Here is a 27,210-nt window from a genome sequence, read left to right on the forward strand (position 1 = left end):
CTCCAAAACCATGAAACTTTGCATGCATACTAAGGGAAGTCCAAGGAAGTGCATGACTGAAAATTGTGTGTTTGGGTTAAAACACCACTTTTGAAGATAAGCAATGGCTTAATTTAATTTCATCCTTTATCAGGTGCATCCTCGGCCACCTCACTCTCGATGGGGTCTTAAGGCGCATCCTCGGTTACCTTGCTGGGGTCTTACTTTGCCATATTGTTCAGTCTGCTCAATAAATATAATGCCTTGAGTTGGAGCAGGCCGCATCGGTGTATTAATGATAAAACGGTCAAAATGTTTTTTCCTTCACTTTCCTTCCTGGATATCATCGAATGCCTGATCTTCATTCCTACAAATTGCTGTATATATCACTTATGTAAGTGCTGTAGTTTTCAAATTAGGAGCTTGGAGCGATTTCATGCGTTATATGATGTGATTTTGCATGATCTACTCTCACGGACTAATTCAAGTAGAAATCAAAATATAATTTATGAGTTTGGCGGATCGGATCACGTGGACTAAACAACTCGAAATCTGGAGTGAAATCTGAAAATGTAAAAAAAAAAAAAATGGCTTTTTTTTGTGTGTTTTGTGGGTATGTGCCATTACCAATCAGCTTGCTACTGCTTGCCAAGGCAGCCGTTCCTTATCAACCATTTAATTGGAGTGCTTCGTTGAGTGCTTAAGCTACTTGCTGAGTCTCCTACAGTTGATAACAGTACAGTATGTGTCCCAATCAGGATGTACAGTTGGCAGTTGCTACAAGAAGAGTTACAAATGGGTAGATTTGGATCTGTAAAAGGTGTGTGTGTGTGTGTGTGTGTGTGTGTGTGTGTGTGTGTGTGTGTGTGTGTGTGTGTGTGTGTGTGTGTGTGTGTGTGTGTGTCCCTGCATGCTTGGTTATGGTGCCGTGGTGTTTCATCCCATATATTATGGTGATGATGGGTGGTGGAGGTTTTAACTACTAACCTCAGCAGCGTACGAGCGATCACGTTTTCCTTTGTCCTTGTGACCGTTTCGAAAGCGATTGGTTATTTTATATGACTCGGTGTGCTTTACAAAGGTTATCTGGTTTCTGTTTGTGACTTTCAAAGCAAAATACATTTGATAAAACCCGATATCTGATCCATTTGCTGTCTTAACGTTTTCTAAATTACCGAGCCAAATTTATCGCGGGATATACAGGCAAGATTTACAATGATCAAACACTTAAACGGTTCTACTTAAAGACGGCAGGACACACTCAGCTACGCACTCAGACGAAAATAAACCCAGGTGTATTGCAAAGAACCCCCGCATCCAGAGAGGGAGGTGAGCTGAGGTCGCAGTTCTTTTGGGGTACCTGCACGTTGGAGGGAAGGGATGCTCCGTGGTGCGGCACCTGTCAGTGGTCAGGCAGCTCTGCCCACAGCCACACGCGCGGAGACCGTGACCACGAAGGAGCCCGGGTGGAGCAGAGCAGAGTCTGAGATGGGGATCAGGGCCGCCGACAGGACCCACGAGAGATCCAGTCAAGATCGGGCGCCCTCGAACCAGCGCAACAGACGGGCTGCCGAGGCGAGACGCGGGCAGACCCTCCGCGTCACAACCCTCCTTCTTTCTTTGGCAGCCAGTGACTCCAACCATCTCACTCCAACCACTGTCTCGCTCCAACGCTGTTTCTCTCCAACCTCAGACTCCAGCGAACACGGTCGACCCACACAGAATTCTCTCTCTACCCTCTCAGGATGGTGCCGTAATTTATCTCACAGCCAAGGACCCTACGCTAAGGATTGCTTCATAATTTATAGATCTCTCTCAGCGGGGAGGGGCCTTGGTGAAGCCGACGCCACTGTGCGCCCTGATTGGACAGGGCCTCCATGGGTCCGCCCTTTCTGGGCGGTGTTTTGGCCTTGCCAGGAGAAACCCCCCCCCCCCTCTTCACGCGTGTCTGGACTCATCAAGAAGAAGCCACAACACAAAGATTTTGCCCCGGCCAATAGGCCTTCGGATACAGCAGGTGGACAGTGGATCGTGATGGGGGATGGGAAATAAAGATTTGTTATCCAAACTAAAAAAACATCGCAACGCACCCCTTCAATTTCCCACTAAACACTAGGAGGGAATCTGTCTCCACATATACTTAACGGCAAAACTAACTTTGGGTCAGCTGTATGTTTGAATGCATATGGTTCCTAGAACCATAACAATATATATTGTTGTGGTTGACCAAATTCGCAAACCACCATTCAGGTCCCTTAGGTGAGATATCTCAGTAAGTATATGTGTAGTTAGGCCCAAACCCGTTGTCTAGAGGGAATAAATGTCATTCATGCGGGCTGCGACTCTTCAGGATAGCCGTTTTTCTTTTACTATCTTTATTTTGGACCAGCCGCCATTATTACCACCACCAACCACGTCTCAACAGCCATCACAACAACAACCACCAACCACAACGCCGCTTCACAACAACAACCACCAACCACAACGCCGCTTCACCACAACCGCCACGACCTTTACCGTCACAACTCGCCACCATCGCATCACCGTCATCTCGCGCCACTCGTGGGCACCGATGCTGGACTCGTGCGGGGCGCGCACCGAGCAGCGTGTTCAAAAACATCACGGACTTTCCGCAGAAAAACGGATCAAAAAACGACTCACGCCCACTTTTGTTCCGTCCAATCGGTGAGCGAGGGGTGATTTGGCCCCGCCTCCAGGGCGTTGGAGGGCGGTCGCTATATGCAAATTCATGGATCAAAAAGCATTCACGCCCACTTTTCCTCGGGCTAATGGGGAGCCAGCAAGAGAGGTGAAGGGTCGGAGGCAGAGGGTCAAGGGTAAAAGAGCGAAGCCACGGGGCTTATAAAAACGACTGCGTTCGTCAGTCAAGTGAGTTCAGTTGGAAGTTGAGTAAGAGTTGAGTTGGAAGTTGAGTTGAGTGTGCGGAATTCAAGAGAGTCGTCGGTGGAGCTGGAAAGAAGTGGTACTAGTCGGAGTGAAGAGGACGGAGCTGTGGAGAGGTGAAGGCGGACGAGGGGGTGCTCGCGTCGGTGCCGGGAGCGGCACAGGGAGAGGCCAGCAACGCGACCGAGGTGGAGGAGGAGACGCCCGCCGCGGGACCCGAGACAGGGTTATATCCTCCTTTCCCCGAGCATCAGCAACCCCCCCTGTTTCCCCCCGCGCTGAGATAGTGCGACAAAGGGGGCCCCCTTCCCACCCCCCACCAGACACCGTCCGCGAGGCCCGCGGAGTTGAGGCACCACCGCCGCTCCGCGTCTCATCATCAGACGGGTAGGCCCGACACGGTCTCGGCCCCAGGCCCGCCTACCCCCCTCATCCTGGAGGGTGGTTCTCTTTTCTTTTGCTTTGGGAATATGTGTTGTCGGCGCCGTCTGTGAAGTAAAATTGTATAAGTGTTGCCGTGTGCCCGGTAGTCGGATAGATCTGCATTGTTGCATTTGCTTTTTGTGTAATATTGCATTGTCTTCTTCTTTTACATGTGCTTTTGGTGGAATTGTATATGTGTGCTTTCCGTTCATCGCGAAATAAATGTGCTTATTGTTGAACTGTTTTCCCGCTTCGCTTCGTCATTTCTTTCATTGAATCCCCATCTTGCTTCACGTAAAGGGTTGGTCGTGGGCTAAGACGCCCGATAATTAATCGAACCGTCGAGGCCGACGAATAACACCGCTCGGTTATCCCGATAGTACGGAACAGGTCGCTTAAGTGGCCCGTGTCCGAAGTCGACCTGCGGCGAGGTGCGATCGCCCGGTCTACCCTCCGTGTGGGTACTTAGGTGGGTCGAATTTGGCGAGCAACCCTATCCCACGCGGGGGCCGATTGGCACGATCGCGGTGAGACCGAAAGGTCCACCCGTGACTGGTTCCCGGCGTTAGTCCGAGAGGGTCACGACTGGATTGTCCGTCCGGTGGGCGACGTGCCGCGATTCGAGTTACGTGGCCGTCAGCACGCCGGCGTGGCCGTCAGCACGCCGGCGGGCGCGAATCCGCAACACCTGTGTCAGGTCGTGCGATATAAACTCATCGCCCTCCTCGCGGCACTGGTATCGGAGAACGGGAAAACGGGCTCTCCTGTCTCCGGCTAAATTCACGGGAATCGGTCCAGGGGTGAGAGAAGCGACCCCCGATTCCCTCCAAATTACGAGCGAGCTAAATTAACCCTTTAAGAGAAGCAAGATGGCGTCTCAAGGCGAGCGGGAGCCGGGGGTATGAATGTGTAGAATCCATGGCCCAGGATGAAATCCCTGTGCAGGAAATGTTGGGTGTACAGGAAAACGAACTCGCCCAACTTAACCCAGAGCCCGAAATGGGTGCGGCAGCGGCCGCGGTGTATGACACCTCCCCTCCCCCTCTCCACCAAAACCCCCCGACCCTTTCCGAAACGGCTCACCCAAGCGCACCCGACATGGCCCAGCTATGCGCCATGCTGGCGGCAATGACAGCAAGGATGGATGCGAATACACAAAAAATGGATGAAATAAAAAGCATGAACGAAAAGATGGATACAAACACAAACGAAGTGAAAAACGAAATGAAAGGAATGAACAAGCAAATGGACGAAGTGAAAACGACGATGGATGCGAATACACAGCAAATGAGGGAAGAAATGAAAAAGCTGCGGGGTGAGACGCAGAACATGGGCCGATGCCTGCAGGCGGGCATGAAGGCCGTGACCAGGGAGCTGGGAATGGTGACTCCACGTGTCGGAGCAAACGAGTTAGTTAGGGGAGGTAGTTAGGAGGATGGCAGAGTTCAGCGGTGTGTGTGTTGAAGAGTTGGTGAGTTGTGAGGTGAGTACTTGTTGAGTGAGTGAGGCCAGCGGGTCTGTGTGAGTGGAGCGAATGGGGAATGCATGGTGCGATGAGTGATTGGAGGGAGACCGTGTGTGTGAGAGAGCGGTATGTGAGGGAGATGTCGGTTGGCATGCGGGAGCACGCAGCCGCGTCTCCCGGTGTGAGTTTAATGGTGTGGAGTGTGAGCGTCGTAACACGCGGGAGTGCGTGTGTGGAATGGAGGCGACGACGGCGACATGAGAAGAACGAAAGCCGAGTAGCGGCTGTAGTGGTTTCGGGGACCATGCCGGGTTCACCCAGCAGTGAGCACGAGGCCCGTGCTGTGCAACGCACGAGGCCCCCACGTGCTTGCTTGCGAGAGTGAAGTCCCGGTCCGGAAACGCCAGCGGTGGATTTGCCGATCCCGCGGACGGACAAAGTTTAGGCAGGATTATGGATTTGGACCGGACGGGTTCTCCACGCGATCGTGTGTGTTAAGCTCCAATGGGCAAAGCACATGTGTTCGCGTGGGGAACCCCTCGAGACGTGGGGCTTGTGTTTTTTTTATGCGCACGGTGACGCCATGGCTGCACGTGGGGTTGGAATCCGGCAGGAGGGGTATCCCTGCCGGATAGTACCGTCCAAGGAGGGACGAGGTACACGTGCAGCTGCATGACGTCACGGGCAGGTGTAAAGTGCGCGAGTTGCCGCGCTGGTGCTGCGCATGTGAAAAAAAAAAAGCAAGCCTCACTTTCGGGTGCACAGGATTCCTGGCCAGGGCACAGGGCGGACCCCCTTGACCAGGGCACAGGATGGAAACTAGTTAGGGGGAAGGGTTAGCATAGCTAGACCGGCGCCATGGGGCAGGGGGAAGTCCTCATGGGGCCCGTGGAATGGATTAGTTAGAGGGATTTAGTGAGCTTTAGGTTGGGAAATAAAATGATTTATTTGGAGACAGTGACAGACTTGTGGATGTGTAGCGGGGACGTAGCTTAGCCACGTAGGTTAAAAGGAACGTGCTACTAGTTTAAGGGACGACGTGGGAGCACGAGTTAGTGAGGGGAGGTAGTTAGAAGGATTGGCAGAGTTCAGCGGTGAGTGTGTTGAAGAGTTGTGAGGTGAGTACTTGTTGAGTGAGTGAGGCCAGCGGGTCTGTGTGAGTGGAGCGAATGGGGAATGCATGGTGCGATGAGTGATTGGGGGGAGGAGTGACTCCCGCCCAAGGGACCCCGGGGTCAGTGTAGAGTGAGTTAGGGGGTTAGTCAAATTAACAAATATGGAAGTCGTTTTGTTGTTGGTGGGGAAGTAGGCTCGAAACCCGTTTGGAGGGGTGCAGGAGCCCTGTTGACAGGCTGGGAGCGTGGCTGCGAAAGGTGAGTATCGCTGAGTGGGTACCCCGGGCACCAGGCTAGTCGGCCATGGTAGGCCAAGGGCCCATGGGGGGCCGGGATAGCGTAGTGGGCACGGGTGCGCCTGCTTGGTGCGGGGGCCCGGGGCGCCATTAGCCGCGTGGGCAGTGTTGTGGGCACGGGTGACCCTCGGAAAGGGGCCTGGGAAGCCAGCCTGCCACGTGTGCGTTTCAGGGGAGGTGCCATGGGGGGCACTCCCCGGTGTTTAGGGAGCTGGTAGGCTCGGAGGCAGTGTAGTGCCCGGGGGTGCCATAGCGGGAGAATCGGCAGAGGGTCGTGCCTGCCAAAGGGAGCCACGTGTCCCAGCCATGAGACCGTGTGAGGGCACGGAGAGAAAATTGGGGGGCGAGGCCCGAAATTGTGAGGACACCAACACAGGCAACGGGAATCTGGGTTGTTAGAACCAATAGTTTAAGCGAGAGGTGCTTGTTGAAAGCCCCGGGGTAGTTTAACAGTTAAATGGATAGGGTAGATTAGGAAGTGTACCCCTCCGCACCATCCATCCCCTCGCTCTCGTTGTGGGCCGCTGGACCCACTTTGGTTGTGGATCGCTGGGCTCTGGGGAGGCCATTCTGGGGCTTGAGTTGGGCCTCGACGCGGGACGTTGGCTCTCCCTTGCTCCCCTCCGGGAAGGGAGCGTAGGGGTTGGGAGTGGGCTGGGTGACGGGATAGGTTGGCCGAGCGGGGACGGTGCAGGGGGTTGGGGGACGATTTATAGTGGGGAAGTAAAAATAAAAAAATAAGTTGGGGCTACATTGGGGTTTGACAGATTAAGGGGGTGGGTATGTACAGTGACAGGCAGGGGCGATAGGTGGGAGGGAGACAGGTGGGTGGGTCCGGGCCCGCCTTCCGGGTGGCCGGCGCCGCCGCGCTCCCTCCACCGGCCTCCGCGGAGCGGCGGGGGCTGGCCAACTTCATCGGCAGCTGTTGTTTTGCTGCGAGGCCTGTGCCGGCTGGATCGTCTGCAGCTGCTGTGCTGCAAGGCCTGTGCCGGCCCACTTCATCGGCAGCTGTTGTGGTGCTGCGAGGCCTGTGCCGGCCGGATCGTCTGCAGCTGCTGTACTTCAAGGACTGTGCCGGCCAGTTCATCTGCCGGCTATGTTTGCCTGCAACGGCCTTCTTCTGCGGGCTGTGTTTGCCTGCTGCCTTTGCCATGCCCACTGCCCACGTTCACCAGCCCCGTTCAATTTTTGCTTTGCCCCCCCCCCCCCTGTTCATTGCCATGTGCGCCAGGATCAAGGCAACAGTTTGCAAGCTGCAAGAACTGCCCTGTTGGCAGCTACAACACGGGCCTGCAGTGGCGGCCCGTGCACCGTGTTTGTATTCATCCATCCATTCGTTGTGTTCATTGCGTGTGCCACTTGAGCTGGCACGGAGACTACGTTTGTGCGGCCCATGCACCGTTGTGGTTCACGGCGTTCAGTTCAAACCATTCATCCATCCATTCGTTGTGTTCATTGCGTGTGCCACTTGAGCTGGCACGGAGACTGCATTTGTGCAGCCCATGCACCGTTGTGGTTCACGGCGTTCAGTTCAAACCATTCATCCATCCATTCGTTGTGTTCATTGCGTGTGCCACTTGAGCTGGCACGGAGACTGCATTTGTGCAGCCCATGCACCGTTGTGGTTCACTGCGTTCAGTTCAAAAGGGAAGGCCTTGGACTGCGTGTGAGCAGCCGGCCACGTTCCCTGTCACCTGCATTGTTTGAGCCAGAGACTGCATGCGAGCAGCCTGGCTCCCTGCTAACTGTTTTCTTTTTGCAGAGTTCATTGATCCTGGGCCATGGTTTAGTGTAAAATTTGTAAGTTAAGGTAAGATGTACTGTAAATATGAGTGCGCCCCCGGCATGTTTGTCCTAGCACCGGCAATTTTATTTAAGTCGTCCGTGTGAGTGAGTTTGTTTAGGTAGTTACGCAGCCCTCAGGTTATTTATTTTGGGGACACGAATACCATGAATGTCGCACTCAGGGATCCGTAGGTAAAATGTACTAGGGGAAAACTACACATGATGGCACACGAAAATTTGATGACTCGGGACGAGTCTGTAAAAAGGGGAGGGGGTAGTGTTGTGGTTGACCAAATTCGCAAACCACCATTCAGGTCCCTTAGGTGAGATATCTCGGTAAGTATATGTGTAGTTAGGCCCAAACCCGTTGTCTAGAGGGAATAAATGTCATTCATGCGGGCTGCGACTCTTCAGGATAGCCGTTTTTCTTTTACTATCTTTATTTTGGACCAGCCGCCATTATTACCACCACCAACCACGTCTCAACAGCCATCACAACAACAACCACCAACCACAACGCCGCTTCACAACAACAACCACCAACCACAACGCCACTTCACCACAACCGCCACGACCTTTACCGTCACAACTCGCCACCATCGCATCACCGTCATCTCGCGCCACTCGTGGGCACCCATGCTGGACTCGTGCGGGGCGCGCACCGAGCAGCGTGTTCAAAAACATCACGGACTTTCCGCAGAAAAACGGATCAAAAACGACTCACGCCCACTTTTGTTCCGTCCAATCGGTGAGCGAGGGGCGATTTGGCCCCGCCTCCAGGGCGTTGGAGGGCGGTCGCTATATGCAAATTCATGGATCAAAAAGCATTCACGCCCACTTTTCCTCGGGCCAATGGGGAGCCAGCAAGAGAGGTGAAGGGTCGGAGGCAGAGGGTCAAGGGTAAAAGAGCGAAGCCACGGGGCTTATAAAAACGACTGCGTTCATCAGTCAAGTGAGTTCAGTTGGAAGTTGAGTAAGAGTTGAGTTGGAAGTTGAGTTGAGTGTGCGGAATTCAAAAGAGTCGTCGGTGGAGCTGGAAAGAAGTGGTACTAGTCGGAGTGAAGAGGACGGAGCTGTGGAGAGGTGACGGCGGCGAAGGCGGACGAGGGGGTGCTCGCGTCGGTGCCGGGAGCGGCACAGGGAGAGGCCAGCAACGCGACCGAGGTGGAGGAGGAGACGCCCGCCGCGGGACCCGAGACAGGGTTATATCCTCCTTTCCCCGAGCATCAGCAACCCCCCCCCTGTTTCCCCCCCCGCGCTGAGATAGTGCGACAAAGGGGGCCCCTTCCCACCCCCCACCAGACACCGTCCGCGAGGCCCGCGGAGTTGAGGCACCACCGCCGCTCCGCGTCTCATCATCAGACGGGTAGGCCCGACACGGTCTCGGCCCCAGGCCCGCCTACCCCCCTCATCCTGGAGGGTGGTTCTCTTTTCTTTTGCTTTGGGAATATGTGTTGTTGGCGCCGTCTGTGAAGTAAAATTGTATAAGTGTTGCCGTGTGCCCGGTAGTCGGATAGATCTGCATTGTTGCATTTGCTTTTTGTGTAATATTGCATTGTCTTCTTCTTTTACATGTGCTTTTGGTGGAATTGTATATGTGTGCTTTCCGTTCATCGCGAAATAAATGTGCTTATTGTTGAACTGTTTTCCCGCTTCGCTTCGTCATTTCTTTCATTGAATCCCCATCTTGCTTCACGTAAAGGGTTGGTCGTGGGCTAAGACGCCCGATAATTAATCGAACCGTCGAGGCCGACGAATAACACCGCTCGGTTATCCCGATAGTACGGAACGGGTCGCTTAAGTGGCCCGTGTCCGAAGTCGACCTGCGGCGAGGTGCGATCGCCCGGTCTACCCTCCGTGTGGGTACTTAGGTAGGTCGAATTTGGCGAGCAACCCTATCCCACGCGGGGGCCGATTGGCACGATCGCGGTGAGACCGAAAGGTCCACCCGTGACTGGTTCCCGGCGTTAGTCCGAGAGGGTCACGACTGGATTGTCCGTCCGGTGGGCGACGTGCCGCGATTCGAGTTACGTGGCCGTCAGCACGCCGGCGGGCGCGAATCCGCAACAATATATATATATATATATATATATATATATATATATATATATATATGTATATATATATGTATATATATATATATGTATATATATATATATGTATATATATATATATGTATATATGTATATATGTATATATATATATATGTATATATATATATATGTATATATATATATATGTATATATATATATATGTATATATATATATATATGTATATATATATATATGTATATATATATATATGTATATATATATATGTATATATATATATGTATATATATATATATGTATACATATATATATATATATATACATATATATATATATATATATATATATATATATATATATATATATATATATATATATATAATCAACTAGAGAGCCCTTTGGTGCAGACGTTCTGTATACTGAACATGCAACCAGCACCGAAGAGGTTATGACCGTGTGGTGATTATGATGAGTGTATTTTGCCCCCACCTTACTCTCGTCTTGTGTGAGCATCACATGTGCCCTTCCACATATTCAGGACAAGACAGGCCGTACGGCTCTGATGCACGCATGCTTGCATAGTGTTGGCACTGAGGTGGTGCAACAGTTGCTGACACACGGGGCAGATCCAAGCCTGGAAGACCACTCGGGTCGCTCAGCACTGCGCTACGCAGTTGAAGCAGATGAGCGTGACATCTTGCAGGTACTGAATTTCATGACTATTCGACTACATTGTCCTCCAATGCATGTTGGTGTTGTGAAAATTATATCGTACTATATTGTACAGTGCTCCTTCCCAATTCCATATTCAGGTTATACATGACGTCATCACCAGGTGCCAAGGAAGGGAGTACAGTTTTCACTTCATTTGTTTGTTTTCTTGTCTGTCCGGGCAACTCCGAAGCTGAAATTTGGGGACAAAAGTGAAGATGTGCTTTGGCAAAAACTTGATTTTTTTTTTTTATTATATTTTTTGATTAATCAATTAATTAATTCCTTAATTATGATCGATTTATTAATTACTTATTTCTTTTCTTTCTCATCTGGGCAATATTTCAGGCACCTTTTGAGCTCGGAAGCTGATATTTGCACATGACTGAGCAAGTGATTTGGCTTTAAAGGGTATTTTTGATTTACTGATGAATAAATTGATCGATTAATTCTTCATTTTTTGATGAGTTACTTGATATTCAAAAAGATACAAATTCAGATGAAACAGTGGTGGTTTCGGTATGTTATTGACTAATTGATTAAGAAATTAATTACACGATTATTATTTCTTCATTTTAATTTGGCAATTAATCAATTATTGCACACCGCTCCCTCCCAATTCTGTCTCCATGTGCTGCATGGCGGCATCGCCAGGCACCGAAAGCACCCTGGCAATGTCAAGCACTGAAGGATTTGTTATTTATTTATTTGGCATGGGGGTGGTGTAGTTTGGAAGGGAGTACATTCAAAGTACACCGCTCCTGTGCCAAATAAATAAATAACAAATCCTCCAGTGTGCGACATTGCCGACTCTACTTGTTGTGTTGCATCTTCACTTGTTTTATTCATAAATGGAGGGATAAAACAATAAACACTAATGTGGGTTATGATGGCAGAGTAACATGAACATGTCTAGAGAAAGAATGGGGAAAAAACGAATAAAGGTAATTTCTTCAGAGATTACTGAAAAATAGTGTATTTGTTGCATCCTATTCAATATTCGAACCCTTTGTTGGTTGTTTATACCATTAGAACACTTAACATAAACAAGCCTAGTGTTGGTTTAGTGGTTAGCTTAATGGTTATGGTGGTGTGCCTAGGATCCTGAGTTCAAGCCCCATTGGCTGCTGAATTAACACAAGGTGGGGATGACTCAGCCTGTCATCCTTCCGAGGTCGCCAAAATGAGTGCCCGTGTACTGGTAGAGGAGCACAGCATCAGCAGCACAGCCACGCTTCCAAGAAATTATAGCTTCCTGACAGCCAAGCTGCCAAATGCAAGAACAGAACAGAACAGAACTCGATATAAACGATGGGATAGTTCAATGGGTGGTCTACTCCCCATTGCACAAACACACGAGGACAACAAAAACTGCCCACCTGATGCGGTGCCAGTGGGGGTGCTGCATGTCGGTGTTTACCATAAATATGTAAACAAAATGATTTGACCAGTAATTTTGCAATACTCTCAGAAACTTTTTAACCTGCAAAGCAACCTCATAGTCTCAGGATATTATTATTTTTAGCCACAGATCGATGACATCATCTAGACGTGGGGGATTTAACAATTTAATTTGCATGGAAGCAAATTTAATTTGCATGCCTGTTTTGCCAGGGTGCTTTCGGTGCCCGGCGACGCCGCCCATGCAGCACATGGAGACGGAATTGGGAGGGAGCGGTGTACAAATATTGATTAATTGCAAAATTAAAATAAATAAATAATAATTATATAATTAATTTCTTAATCAATTCGTCAACAACCTTTTTGTTATTGATTTTGAGGTCAAACTTCTAAAAATCATTTTTCATCCGATTGATTTGAAATTTGAATCGGATTCGCATATTGTGTCACTGAATTGATTAACCAACTATTTGAGGTCCAGAGTTCAACTCAAGGTCAAACTTCTAAAATCAATAATTTTTATCTGAAAAATCGTCAATTTTCATCCGATTAATGTGAAAATTAAGCAGCAATTGCATAATGCATCATTGAATTTGGAAACCAGCTATTTTTGAGGTCAGTAGGTCAAAGGTCAACTCAAGTGCAAACATCTAAAATCATCAATCTTCAACTGAAAAATCGTCAATTTACATCCTATTAACTTGAAAGTTGAACAGGATTTGCATCGTCCATCACTGAATGAGGGAAGCTACTATTTTTGAGGTCAAATGGTCAAAGGTCAACTCAAGGTCAAACTTCTAAAATCATCATTTTCAATCTGAAAAATAATCAATTTTCATCCGATTGACCTGAGCTTTGATTGAGATTGTAAATGATAATCTCAATGAAATGGACAATTTGATGTATCCATGGCAACCTTTAGAGAGGGGGTGAATTTTGCAAGTACCTTGCTCTGCACAACGTCTTTTTCTTGTTACTTGCAAAATCGAAGATTTTTCAAGCGTATTGGACAGTCAATTTTGTTATTCTGTCTGTTTGTCAATCGCCTGGAAGTCACAATTTTAAACCGATCTTCACGAAACTTCACCACATGTGAGAGTTTGTCATAAGCAAGAAGCTTATTGTTTTGTGCTCAAAAGGTCAACAAATTCCTAAAATCCTCACTTTTCATCCGATTGACTTGAAATTTGAAGAGAAGATACATTTCAGGTCAATGAATTCAACCAGCCAATTATTTTGAGGTGCACATGGACCAAAAGGTCAACATAGGCCAAAGGTCAGCAACTTAGGTGAGATTTCTAAAATCCTCAATTTTCATGTCATTGACTTGAAATTTGAAGAAGATTTTCACATCAGGTCACTGAATTCAACCACCAATTATTTTTGAGGTCAACATCGGCCAAAAGGTCAACATAGGCCGAATTTCTAAGATTGTCAATTTTCATCCGATTGACTTGAAATTTGAAGAGGAGTTGCATATTTGGTCACTGAATTCAACCATCAATTACTTTTGAGGTCAAATTTGTTTGATGGATTTTGTAAGTATCGTGCTCTGCACGACGTCTTTTTCTTGTTGGTTTGTTTGTGAGCATGATATCTCAAAAAGTTATGGACGGATTCAGACAAAATTTGGTGGACAAGTTGGGTGTGTGACAAGGACTTGGTGCTTAGAGTCTGGTGAAGATCCGGATCTGGACCCGGATAATATAATTTTTTAAGTGATTCTTCACCATTGAGAGATAGTCAAAAATGATAAGTAGTACAATGTCTCAAAGTTGTGGACAGGTTGGGTGTGTGACAAGAATGAATTGATTCAGTTTTGGTGAAGATCCAAATCCGGATGCTGGAGTTTTTATAATCTTTTAAGTGATTCTTCACCATTAAGAGATGGGGCCAATCATGATATATAGCAAGAGACCGACAGATGTCTCATAGCCATCCCTATTAGTGCCAGTCGATGCATTGAAATCCCCCAAGACTCGAAGAGTATTTTGTCTGGGGCGCTGATCAACAACAGACTCAAGTGAGGCACAAAATGCCTCCTTCACCATGAGATCACTCCCCTCAGTTGGAGCATATACAGAGACCAGGGAAATGACACCCAAGGAGTGACGAAACCTCAGTCTCATAATACGCTCGTTGACCAGTGTTACCTCAATTATCACAGGAGTCAACTTATTGGACACAGCTAGAGCAAACCTTGGGTATGGTAACCATCAGAGCAACCAGACCAGTAGTAGGTGTAACCACCTGCCATGATCTCGCCACCATCCGGTCTCCGAACCTCAGAGAATGCTGCAATACCAATGTTCAAGTGCTGGAGGTGAGATGATAGCAGAGACAGGTGATCATCCTCTCTTCGGGATAGGACATTACAGACACCCACCCGAAGGGATGGCCTCTCCAAAAACACAGCTCCAAAAAAAAGTCAGTATATGAGGCCTTTTTGCACCTGAACAAATCAGAGGCCTAAGTTCACAGGATTGTGAAAGAAGGAAAGCCACAGTGGGTCTCAGGTAGAAATTGCTCTGGGGTTGAGAGATTGTTCTAAATCAGCAAGGGATCCTCCACTTGAGGTTGCTGTCCAAATTAAATTGCAGAATGGAGCCCTTCACCTGACTCGGTGGCCTGCGTATAAAAATAATAGGTGTGCTTGCTTGCTTGGCTTTGATGAAAGGCCAAGTGTTGTGATCAGAGATGTCGAATTATTATCCTTGCTGAAGGGGCCATTTACGATGGGCAGTGGAATCACTTAAGTACTGTTCTTCTCAAACAGCTTATATAAATAACCATGTTCTGTGCTAATTGCATTATTTCATTAGTTTCAAATTACATTATTTTGTGTGCACATGTATCTATCTTTAGCCCGTCCCTGTGCAGCAGGAGATCACGTGTTTTGCAATCACGTGTCTGTCTGTCCCGTAACTTTTTTACCGTTTGAGTTTTTGTCATCAAACTTTCAACAAAGCTTTATTATGAAATATGGAGAAGAGAAATTAATAATTTGGTCAAAAGGTCAAAGGTCAAGGTTTCATAAGATCGTCAATTTTCATCCCATCGACCTGAAATTTTAAGAATTTGCATATTCGGTCACAGAATTTGTTCACCAATCAAAGGCAAGAAGCCAATTGATTTGTTTTCTTTTTAGATCAAAAGATCAAAGGTCAAGGTTGCATAAAATCATCAATTTTCATCTGATTCACTTGAAATTTTAGCAGGGTTTTGCATATTAGGTCACTGAAACCTATTGCTTTTAAGGTCAGGGTCACCACAAATCAATTTTTTTCTTTTTTTAGCTTTTCATCATGGTTAGCTTATGGAAGAAGAAGAAGAAGAAGAATAAAAGTCCGAATACAAAGCGGATGTGGACGGGCTTTGCATTTTCAGATACTTTCTCGTTACAATTGAATTATAGCTTCAGTTATTCAAAAAAGGTCATGTACTCATTTTAATGTATGAAAAATACAATCCCTGGAGTTTCAGCCACATACATACCAACATACCCAATAGCTCCATTATAGTATGATGTTGACCCTTCTTCAGTGAGCAATTGAAAGTGGTGATATTTCCGCAAAGTGATACTTTCTTCTGGGACACCACAAATGTTAGCGCACACACACCACCAGGTGGTGCTATTTTGGCTATACATCCAGTACATACATACATGTATTCATGTATGAAGATGGCTGCAAACATCCATGATAGCTGCATTGTAGTATGAAGAAGATATCACTATAATTCTGACTCTGTCTTGTTCATTAGCTTTTACGACATACAGGTCCTTTCTTTTGAAAATCATGGATCTGCCTCTGTATTAGAAACCTTATTATATAACTTTATATTATATGAGTAGAGTGAGCTTGCATTCTGCATGGGGATAAATAAATCAATTAAATGATTAAAGAGTGAGCAGTAGTAGTTCTTTATTTATGCGTAGTCCAAGATCTCTCTTTCTCTCTTTCTCTCTCCTGAAGTGGTTATGTGCCACTGGCACAGTCCAACCTCCAACCCTTCTCGATTGAGGGAGTGAGGCTCCACCAGCTGACTTTTCTTTCCAGATATTTTAGTTTATGTCCAGTTTTGCGATTTTTCTTTCTAGAATCGTGGCTTCGAGTTCCATTAATATGCAAAATTTCAACTTTCTAGCCCATCTTGAAAGTACTAACCATTCATACAAGTGAGTGAGTGGGTGTTAAGAAATAGCTTTATACACTGTACCTGATAATATGATTGCAATATATAAACCCGACCCGGTGGTGCAAGGGTTAAGGCTTCCGCTCCAAGTCTGGGAGGTCAGTGGTTCAAAACCTGTCTGAGACATAACAAAAACTTTATAAATTGATTTCTTTACTCATTGAGTTGAGTGATTTCTTCGTAGTCGTCCCTGTGAGGGTTGTGCAAAGCCTTATGGGTTAATCGTGTATGCATGTCCCAACTTGATTTGTTTCTCAAAATCAACCCTTTTGGCAACTGCAGCAATCGTTGTAAAGGACCATAGAATGGAGAGAGAAAATATAATAAAAACAATAAGGGAACTATTTGACATCACGATGTCACCAGATATGCTTCCACCCACATTATTACATCATTATACGTACTTCTACCACGTTTGATTTAAATCTCTGAAGCAAGATTCCAAATATTAAATAATTCTGGCTCTCAGACCATGTGTCCAATCAGATTGAAATTTAAAACATATATTCCCCATATAAAAACAACATGAAATGATGTATATCTATATCACTACAAGATCATAATTGTGATGTTTCACGTCGATTGATGAAGCAGTTCAAGAGAAGGAATTTTTTAAAATATTTTTTGTTTAATCCAACATGGCTGCCAGACGATGTGACACATTAATTATTCGTGAAGACCCTGGTATCCCCAAAGCTTGGGGAACATGTGATTGAAGTTTCCCCTCGATCTGTCAAGCTGTTCTGGAGAAGAAGATTTTTTAAGGTTTATTCTTCAAAAAAATCATAGCTGCCAAACCATGTGACCTATGGCATCATAGGTGGAGAACGTTTTGTTCCTTTTGGATAGACAATCATACCTTTAAAGTTTCGCCTCAATCTGTTCAGCCATTTCGGAGAAGAATATTTTTGAAGGTTTTTATGTTAAAAACAATATGGCTGCCAAACCATGTGACCGATGACTTCATCAATTTTTTTGCCCCACACAATTTAGCCCGAGATGACCCTCAAAATTTTTTATGCTCATCAGTTAAAGCATTTGACGTATGCAATTATGACATCATGAAAAAACAAAGTTGCACTTCGTCCCCATGGGGAGTACTTAAAATGTGCTGTTTCATTTTTTTTTTCCATGGAGTGCTTTTGGAGATGCAGAGGTCCAAGGTTTTTTTTCCTTTTTTCCCAACTTGGCTGCCACACCACGTGACCAATGGCGTCATAAATATCATTAAAACATTCTACGTGAAAGGTCACATCTCTGGTGAAAATTTAGTGTCAATCGGATAAGTGGTTGCAGAGAAAACAGAGAAAATTAACACGAACGGACCGACAACCCGAAAACATAATGCCACCGGCGACTTCGTCAGCGGAGGTATCATCATCCTTTTCCTTGATTAAAAAAAAAAAATTCTGGAAAGCCAGAACTCTTGCTGTCTAAATGTGATACATTCTTCCTCCTAACCTCCACACATCCGTAATTACCCTTTTATCATCCATCGTTCTTGAAAGTTTCTAATTTTCTGTCACTCACAAAAAAATCTTCTGATTAGTGTCTCTCGGTTGCCATCAATTTAACAGCAACACTCGTTAATAACTTGGGCTTCTTTCTTTATGATTGCCCAGGAAATGGTTTCCGATCTAGCTCCCTGGTTAGAAACATCTTGCTTTACTTATTCGTGATACTCACTCACTCTCTCACATACTTCTGTTTGACCTAACATCAGTCAGTAACCCTTTCAAGGTCCCTCTTCCCCTTGTGGATCTTCTGACCTTCTCAAAGTGAAGAGTTTTGACCTTACCAGGCAAATTTCAAGAATCAAAAAACCCACACTCGGATAACTCTTTTCCCATTAAGCGCTCAAAACAGCTGTCACGCAATTTGCTTGAGTATTTGCCATTCTGTGCTCATTTATATCTCTTCATCTCAAAAATGGAGCCAATCAATTATTTCAAGGTCATCTAATTTCTTGGCAACACACTAAATCTAGTTTGCATTACTTAAGGTCAAGTCATACATTTATCTGGTGTGATTTCACCTCCGTTCCCATGAGTGTTTTCTCCGCTCTTCTTTTGAAATATCTTGTTTGTGTTCAACTGAACGAATCGATGTGTGTTTTGATGCTTTGTCTATTGTTACTCTTGTCCTTGTTCTTCTTTGAATGTGTTCCTCCAAAGTAAGAGTTTATAAATTTTTAAAAGGACCTTTAAGTCGAGCTTTGAAGGCTGATTTTGTAATATATTTGACCGTTGCAGATTGTGGGCGATAATGAAGGTAAATGAGTTACAGGAAGCAAACTTTCTATTAGTGTCTGAATATGGATGAGGAATGGAAGGGTGAATATTGATGGAGAAAGTGTGAGAATTTTGATTTTCATTCAATAACGATCTTGCGAGAAGATAGATAGATCGATCTATCTATCTATCTCTATCTATCTATCAAGCTATCGATCTCTATCTCTATCTATCTATCTCTACCGAGCTATCTATCTCTCTATCTATATCTTTCTCTCTCTCTATCTATATCTTTCTCTCTCTCTATCTATCTCCATATATCAATCTCTATCTATCTATCTCCATCTATCAATCTCTATCGATCTATTTATCTCTATCCTTCTATCTCTATCTATCAATCTCTTTCTATCTCTATCTATCAATCTCTTTCTATCTCTATCTATCTATCTATCTATCTCTATCTATATCTATCAATCTCTATCTATCTCTTTCTATCTCTATCTATCTATCTATCTATCTCCATCTATCTATCCATCTCTATCTCAATCTCTACCTATCTATTAATCTCTATCTATCAATTTCTATCTATCTATCTCCATCTATCATTCTCTATCTATCTCTCTATCTCGATCTATCAATCTCGATCTATCAATCTCTATCTATCAATCTCTATCTATCTATCTATCTATCTATCTATCTTTATCTATCTCTCTCTATCAATCTCAGTGTTCAAAAATAGTCTACAGTTGGGAAAATGCATTGTCACTAAAACTGTGAGAACTGCAGCGTGGAAATCCACTTTCAGCAGGAAACAAAACATCAACTGTTCAGCCTGGTAGAGGTATGTACACTACTGAGTGCCGTTCTAGATATATATATATATATATATATATATATATATATATATATATATATATATATATATATATATATATATATCCTGGTGTTGGCGTAGTGGTTAGGGTAGCAGCTTGGGATCCAAATGGTCCTGAGTTCAAGCCCCGTTGGCCGCTTGAATTAATACACACCAGGAGGTTGATTCAGCCTGTCATCCTTCCGAGGTCGGCCAAGTGAGTACCAGTGTACTGGGCCCGGTGTATGCCCCGGTTAGAATAGGTGTACCACATCCCTGTGTTATAAGAGGCGACCAGGGTTGCGTCAGGAAGGGCATCCGGCATAAAACCTATGCCAAATCATTATGCGGATCATAACGGATGATCCGCTGTGGCGACCCCTAACGGGAGCAGCCGAAAGAAGAAGATATATATATATATATATATATATATATATATATATATATATATATATATATATATATATATATATATATATATATATATATATTGTTGCGGATTCGCGCCCGCCGGCGTGCTGACGGCCGCGTAACTCGAATCGCGGCACGTCGCCCACCGGACGGACAATCCAGTCGTGACCCTCTCGGACTAACGCCGGGAACCAGTCACGGGTGGACCTTTCGGTCTCACCGCGATCGAGCCAATCGGCCCCCGCGTGGGATAGGGTTGCTCGCCAAATTCGACCGACCTAAGTACCCACACGGAGGGTAGACCGGGCGATCGCACCTCGCCGCAGGTCGACTTCGGACACGGGCCACTTAAGCGACCCGTTCCGTACTATCGGGATAACCGAGCGGTGTTATTCGTCGACCTCGACGGTTCGATTAATTATCGGGCGTATTCAGCCCACTACCAACCCTTTACGTGAAGCAAGATGAGGATTCAATGAAAGAAATGACGAAGCGAAGCGGGAAACAGTTCAACACAAAGCACATTTATTCGCGATGAACGGAAAGCGCACATATACAATTCCACCAAAAGCACATAGAAAAGAAGAGAAACACAATGCAATTCCACCAAAAGCACATAGAAGGAAAAGAAACACAATGCAGAGCTAATACCGACTACGCGAGCACACGGCAACACTTATACAATTTTACTTCACAGACGGCGCCGACAACACATACCCAAAACCAAGAAAAAGAACACCCTCAAGGATGAGGCGGGCCTGAGGCCGAGACCGGGTCGGGCCTACCCGTCTGGTGATGAGACGCGGAGCGGCGATGGTGCCCCAACTCCGCGGGCCTCGCGGACAGTGTCTGGTAGGGGGTGGGAAGGGGGCCCCCTTTGGTCGCACTATCTCAGCGCGGGGGGAAACAGGAGGGGGTTGCTGATGCTCGGGGGAAAGGAGGATTTCTACTCTGTCTCGAGTCCCGCGACGAGCGTGTCCACCTCGACCAGGTCGCGCCGTCGGCCTCCCTGGTGTGCAGCTCCCGGCACGACGCGAGCACCCCCTCGTCTGCCCTCGCCGCCTCTCCACAGCTCCGTCCCCTTCGCTCCGACTCCAACGCACACGACGACGACGACGACGACGACCAACTCCTTCTTGCTTCTTCTTCCCAACTCCACCGACTGCGAAGTCTTAACTCACTCGACTGACGAACGCGGCCGCTTATATCAGCCCCGTGGCTTCGCCTTTGACCCCCTGCCTTCGACCTTTCACCTCGCTCCCCATTGGCCTGAGAAAAAGTGGGCGTGAATGCATTTTGATCCATGAATTTGCATATAGCGATCGCCCTCCAACGCCCTGGAGGCGGGGCCAAATCGCCCCTCGCTCACCGATTGGACGGCACAAAAGTGGGCGTGTGTCGTTTTTGATCCGTTTTTGGAGCTGAAAATCCGTGGTTTTGTACACGCTGTTCGGCGCGCGCCCTGCACGAGTCCAACACCGGTACCCACAAGCGGCGCAAGAACGGTGGCGATGCGACGGTTGCGAGGTGTGACGTGAAGCGGCGCCGCGGTGGGTGGTTGATGTTGTGGTTGGTGGTGGTAACAATGGCGGTTGGTCCAAAATAAAGATAGTAAAAGAAAAACGGCTATCCTGAAGAGTCGCAGCACGCATAAATGACATGTATTCCCACTAGACAACGGGTTTGGGCCTAACTACACATATACTTACCGAGATATCTCACCTAAGGGACCTGAATGGTGGTTTGCGAATTTGGTAACCACAACAATATATATATATATATACTGTGTATATATATATATATATATATATATATATATATATATATATATATATATATATATATATATATATCTATATATATATATATATATATATATATATATATATATATATATATATATATATATATATATATGTGTGTGTGTGTGTGTGTGTGTACTGTACGTCCTTGTACATTTGTGAAATGCTTCTTCATGTTGTTCTTTATTCAGGGCTTTCACTATGATGTCCTTTGTACACGTCTTGTGTTCGATCACGGCATCTCCTATTCATAATTTCTCATTCGGCCCCATGTCCATTCTACCTTGTGTTTATCACTTTCTTAAGCCTGACACCCCTCCATGAATTTGATGATGCTTATTAAAAGAAATATATCAGCCAGGAGTATCCATCCATCTATCCATTGGGACCATACTCTGTGCAGAGCATTGGTGCTGCCGAAACAGTCTCCTTGGCTATTGGACACAATCCTGGACGAGTCGCCACTCCGCCACAGTATACCAGCAAGCTAGTACTCGTTTTCCCGACCTCAGAAGGATGTCAGGCAGAGTCAACCCCACCTGGTATTAATTCAACAGCAAAGTGGGATTTTAACTCAGGATCCTCAGATCCCAAGCCCACCACCCTAACCATTAAGCCAACACCAAGCATGCCAGGAGGATATTGGACCATTAAATGTTATTAGTGGAATATATTTTGGGATTAAGCCAAATGATGGGCATCACAGAAAGCGTTCTCTCCATGTTGAAGTGTATTCAATAGGTTTATCATGGCTTTCATGGGGCACACTTTCCAGACGTAAAAATCATTATGACCACAAACGTTTCAGTCAATTCTGTCCAACGTACAATTACATTTTTAAACAGTCACTATTAAACTGGAAGTTTCGAGGAAACACGACGTGATTAAGGCATTCTACACTTATCGCGTCTCCCTGAGACAAACGGATCAGTCAGCTCGACTTGCTAGGCCTCGATGTAAGCGGAAACAATCTTTAGCGAACAAAACTAATTACATGAGTCTTTACGCATAGATGATGAGGTTGTAGCGATTTAACTTTTCCCCTCCCCAAGGGGGGTGTTGTGCTTTGGGAAAGTCCGTATTAAGGTGTATATCTGTGTTAAGATAGCTAATGGTGGCGTTCTTCCAAGACTGCTTCCCAAAACAAAAATAACAACAACACTAATTATAATAGCATAATATGAATGTTGTTACAAAACAATATACCCACTCCTCAAGGGGTTGTTGCATCTTGCAATATTGCCCCTCCACCCGACATCCTCACAAAAGTAAATTATATTTTTGGGAATTTAGAATAGTGAGACACCGTTTCCAAATCTCTGTCATCAGGAGAGTGATTGAGTAACATGTTATATTGACCTGATCTAACATGTTATAATGTCATGCATGGTCTGATCTAGACCTGGTTCACAGTTCCAGACCCATATTTGTTTGTTTGTGTGAAGGATATCTCAAAAAATTTGTGCACGGGTTCGGACGAAACTTGGTGGACATGTTGGGTGTGTCGCAAGGACAAATTGATTCGATTTTGGTGAAGATCCGGATCCGGATCTGGATATGAGTATTGTTTAATTTTTTAAGTGATTCTTAACCATTGAGAGATCGGGCCAAAACCGATATAGTACTGTGTAGTAGCATGATATCTCAAAAATGTATTGGGCCAGATATGTTCTCGTGGATCAGGCATTACGTGGAGAAGGTATGCACTCTACCGAGTGCCCTTTGAGTTCAAAATGGTTTTTTTATTGTATTATAAAGGAGTGTCTGTCCGTCCGTTCGTCCATCCCCAAACTACTTCCTCAGTTTTGGGGCTAGCCCTGCCAAACCTTCTTTGGACAATTTTGGGGTCTCAACCAGTGTCCTAACGTGGGTGGGAGGTTTAATAAATACAGTATTTCGATACAATTATGATTTTGAGTTTCGAGCCGGATGTAACGTCAGAATAGCATTTCTCTTCGTTTACTTGTCATATTGTATTTTGTTATATTAATGGTTTAGTATTAATTTGTAATAGGAACGACTCTGTTTGAATGAAAATATAGAGGTTGAGTTTAAAGCAGAATTAGGGAATTATGTGAGGGTTTCCACCTGTGACATTCGCAGATTCAGCATTTGTAGTTTTGCCATTTTTTTTTGCCCAAGTCCTTCACGATTCTGCTGTCCAGCGGCTGTCTCGCCCCTACTATGCATAGCACAGGCACCTCACTTGTATGCATGTATGTATATATGTATGTATACATATATAACCACTCATTCACTGACTCACCAACTGATATTCAAGATCGGTACCTTCCAGGTGACATAGAAAGCTGAAATTTTGCATCCCGATGGACATCGAAGATACACCGGGGGGGGGGGGGGGAAACACCACAAAATCGTTTAAATGAAAATATAAATAAATGAAAGAAAAATCAAATGCAAGTTACACTATGTAAGCATACCATGCTAGTGTATATATAAGTATGTATGTTCCCAAAATACAGCCAAAACGGTACATTATAGCGCAAAAAATTTAGGGCCACCTTACTCACAATTCTCCTGCGGTGTGCAGTATCAAGTTTCGTTCAAATCTGGCAACGAAAAAATTATTAAACAAGCTCAAATGAGCTAAGATCCTCGTCCTCTTAATGATGACGTCATAAAAACGAATATGACATCATTGTGATGTATCAGGTTTGCAATAAATTATCTGTGCTAATGCCTGGCTTGATTCCCGCAAACAAAATTCAAACAGCTTGCCTAGTTTCGGAGATAATGGTACAGGCGATTTCCATTAGCGGCGATATTATGACGTCAACTTTTTTTCTTGGAAGAACTTCCAAAATCGGAGATGGTTACTGCCTGCGCGTGGGCTTTCTGCATATACATGGCAAGTTTCACGAAGATCCGATGAAAACTCTGGGTTGTGAAACAAAAAATGTCAAAAAACAGGAATGACGTCATAAAAATTGATATGACGTCATAGTGATGTATCATATGTGCGGTAATTCATCTCTGCTAATGCCCCGTTCGATTCCCGCAAACAGAATTCAAAAAGCTTGCCTAGTTTCGGAGATAATTTTTTAGGCGATTTCCATTAGCGGAGATATTTTGACGTCATAACTTTTTTTCTTGGAGGAATTTTCAAAATCGGAGATGGTTACTGTCTGCACAGGGAATTTTTACATGTATATGCCAAGTTTCAGGAAGTTTCGATGAAAACTGTAGGCTGTGAAACAAAAAAGTCCACAAGAACAACAACGTGAGTAAGACTTAGAGATCCTCCACCAGGATCTAAAAATCAATTCCCGATTCAGTCAAGTACTCTTCGGGATTATTTGATCAATGCAAACAACCTCAGTGGTATAGTTAGCTGGAGCTATCTTTTGTTTTGTTTTTTCTTGAAATGATTTTTTTCATCAACTGCTGTCACAACGGGAACCCAACGCATTCACGGGTTGTCTAGTAGGTGGATAGGGTTTGAAACGGCAATGAGTGTACCTTGTTTGTGTGCCTTGCTTGTGTACCTTTTCTTGGTTACTCTGCAGCTTTCTTGAGCGAAAAGAGCAGGGGATTAATTATAAAGAACCCAGCCATCTGGGGATAAATGATAAGGTGAGAGCCGATTGGTTGTTCCATCAAATTACGGGTGAGAGACGTGATTGGATCTTGATATTTATGAGATGACTGATTTTTATCATTGCACATGCAACATGTTTCGGAGCCTCAGAGGTGTGCATTTCTGTCTACGCTTTCACTGATAACTCGTTAAAAATCACTGAAACTGATATTGTGGCTGGGAGTGGTGCAGCATTGGTATTATCATGTATGTGTTTCTTTTGGTTTCTCTGCGAGACATTTTCGTGAAACATTTATTGCCAAATGGACATTAAGTCGAGTCACCAAAAAATTCCCTTCTTGTGTTGTTGTGTCCCAAGGCATTCCATAAAAGTTTGCTTCCGCTTTACTTACCCTTCCTGCAGGTACTCCTCGATGCATGTCGAGCACGTGGCAAAGAAGTTATCATCATCACAACAGAACGAGCGCCAAGTCATGCATCCAAGCAACCTTTCGGGACCCCATCATCTGCAAATGCAAGTACTGGTGAAGATGAACAAGCTCCATGTGCTTCTCTGTCTGATGTTAACCTTGTGGCCTCATGTCAGGAACTGTTTAACTTCACCAACAACCCGACAGTCACCCCTTGTCCCCCGCCTCACCCTGCTGCGAGGAGAGCACCATTGCGTCATGGAGGGTTCTTGCCTCAACTTAAGCGTCTACGCTCTGAACCCTGGGGGCTAATTGCTCCATCAGTTGCTGCTGCTAACAGTGGTATTGCTACACCGGTACCAAGCATCCCTGTAAATGAAGAAATTCCCAAAACATTTCCCTCCGAGGGTCAGCTTCATGCTCACAGTAACGAAGTTGCAACATCGACTCGAGTAAGATCTGCAAGGTCACTTGTATGGCAACAAAGCATGAACACAAGCAACTCAGGATTGCTTTGCACACCAACACCTTTATTAGGGTACCCTGGAGTCCCTGCGGCAGCAGGTGTGAGTCGCTCAGCCCCTGTTTCACGTAAAGGCTCCTTCGAACCGAGCTCACCGAGACATGAACTGGAGAGAAAATGTACGGACGAACCAAGCGAAGAATGCAGTAGTGGAACAATGGCACCTACAGCTTCATTGAGGTAAGAGTTTGTTAACCTACTGTTGTTTTTCTTTTTGTAGCACAGACAGGTTGTGCTAAGAATGTAGTGAAGATGTTCCAAACTACCTATTGACCAAATACACTTTTCTTTTTGAATTTTTTTTCTTTCTGTGGAATAGTGAGGTCACAGAAGGGATCAGCAGGGGGAAAGGCATGTAATGGATGAACAGAAAAAGAGGAAGGGAAGGAAATACATCAACAAACCCAAACGAGAGAGTTCATAGGACACTTTACAGTCGTGTTTCAGTCTTGAGAAAAAGGACATGGGAAGGGTCTTTTCAACTCTTACTTTTCGATGCCGAGCACTAACTATATTTCCGAGCATGTACCGCCATTTTGTCTGAATCTCGATATTCCCATGCCTTGCGCAAGTACAACGAAACTGGGGCTTTTTGGAAGTGCCAAGCAGGCCATTTGTGTTCTACAGTGTTCAACTATATAATTCAATTGTAATAAAATAAAGATTTTATAAGGTTGTTGGGAAAAAAATTTTCAGAAGTTTTCCGCCGTTGATGCACTGTCTTTTACACCACCTTATTTAACACCTTCAATTAGTTATTCGTTCCTGTTGTTTGTATCCTTTGTGACATCCCTAAAAACGAAGTTTCCTGTTTGGAATGATTTTTAATTTTGTTTGATTGCCAGACAGACGTACAGAGTAAAAAAAAAAAAACATACTCTACTCCTCTGTAATCATGCACGCTCGGGGTGAGATTATGTACAATTTACTAAATTCAGAGCTAAATCACTGGTAAACTGCAGGTTCATGTTCCAAAAATATAAAATTGAATTGAAATGATGTAGTTCCTCAATGATTGACTGACGTCTGTCAGACAGAGTAAACCAATTGCTTAACTCCACATTGCGCTGCACACGCTGAAGATCCTTACACACG

The 27,210-nt window shown here is 45.3% G+C and overlaps 1 protein-coding gene across 1 annotated transcript in view; it reads left to right on the forward strand.

Annotated features, from left to right (window-relative positions):
• Positions 1-27,210, forward strand: part of LOC147020764 (ankyrin repeat domain-containing protein 34C-like) — a 50,615-nt gene that overhangs the window by 4,396 nt on the left and 19,009 nt on the right. The window contains exons 2-3 of the mRNA XM_085896377.1: positions 10,559-10,723; positions 25,586-26,295. Of these exons, the coding sequence (XP_085752503.1) occupies positions 10,559-10,723; positions 25,586-26,295 (875 nt within the window). The remainder of the gene's footprint in view (positions 1-10,558; positions 10,724-25,585; positions 26,296-27,210) is intronic.

Source organism: Eptatretus burgeri, chromosome 9 (assembly GCF_056783735.1).
Source record: "Eptatretus burgeri isolate ZD-2024b chromosome 9, Ebu_testis_v1, whole genome shotgun sequence".
NCBI classification, from domain to species: domain Eukaryota; kingdom Metazoa; phylum Chordata; class Myxini; order Myxiniformes; family Myxinidae; genus Eptatretus; species Eptatretus burgeri.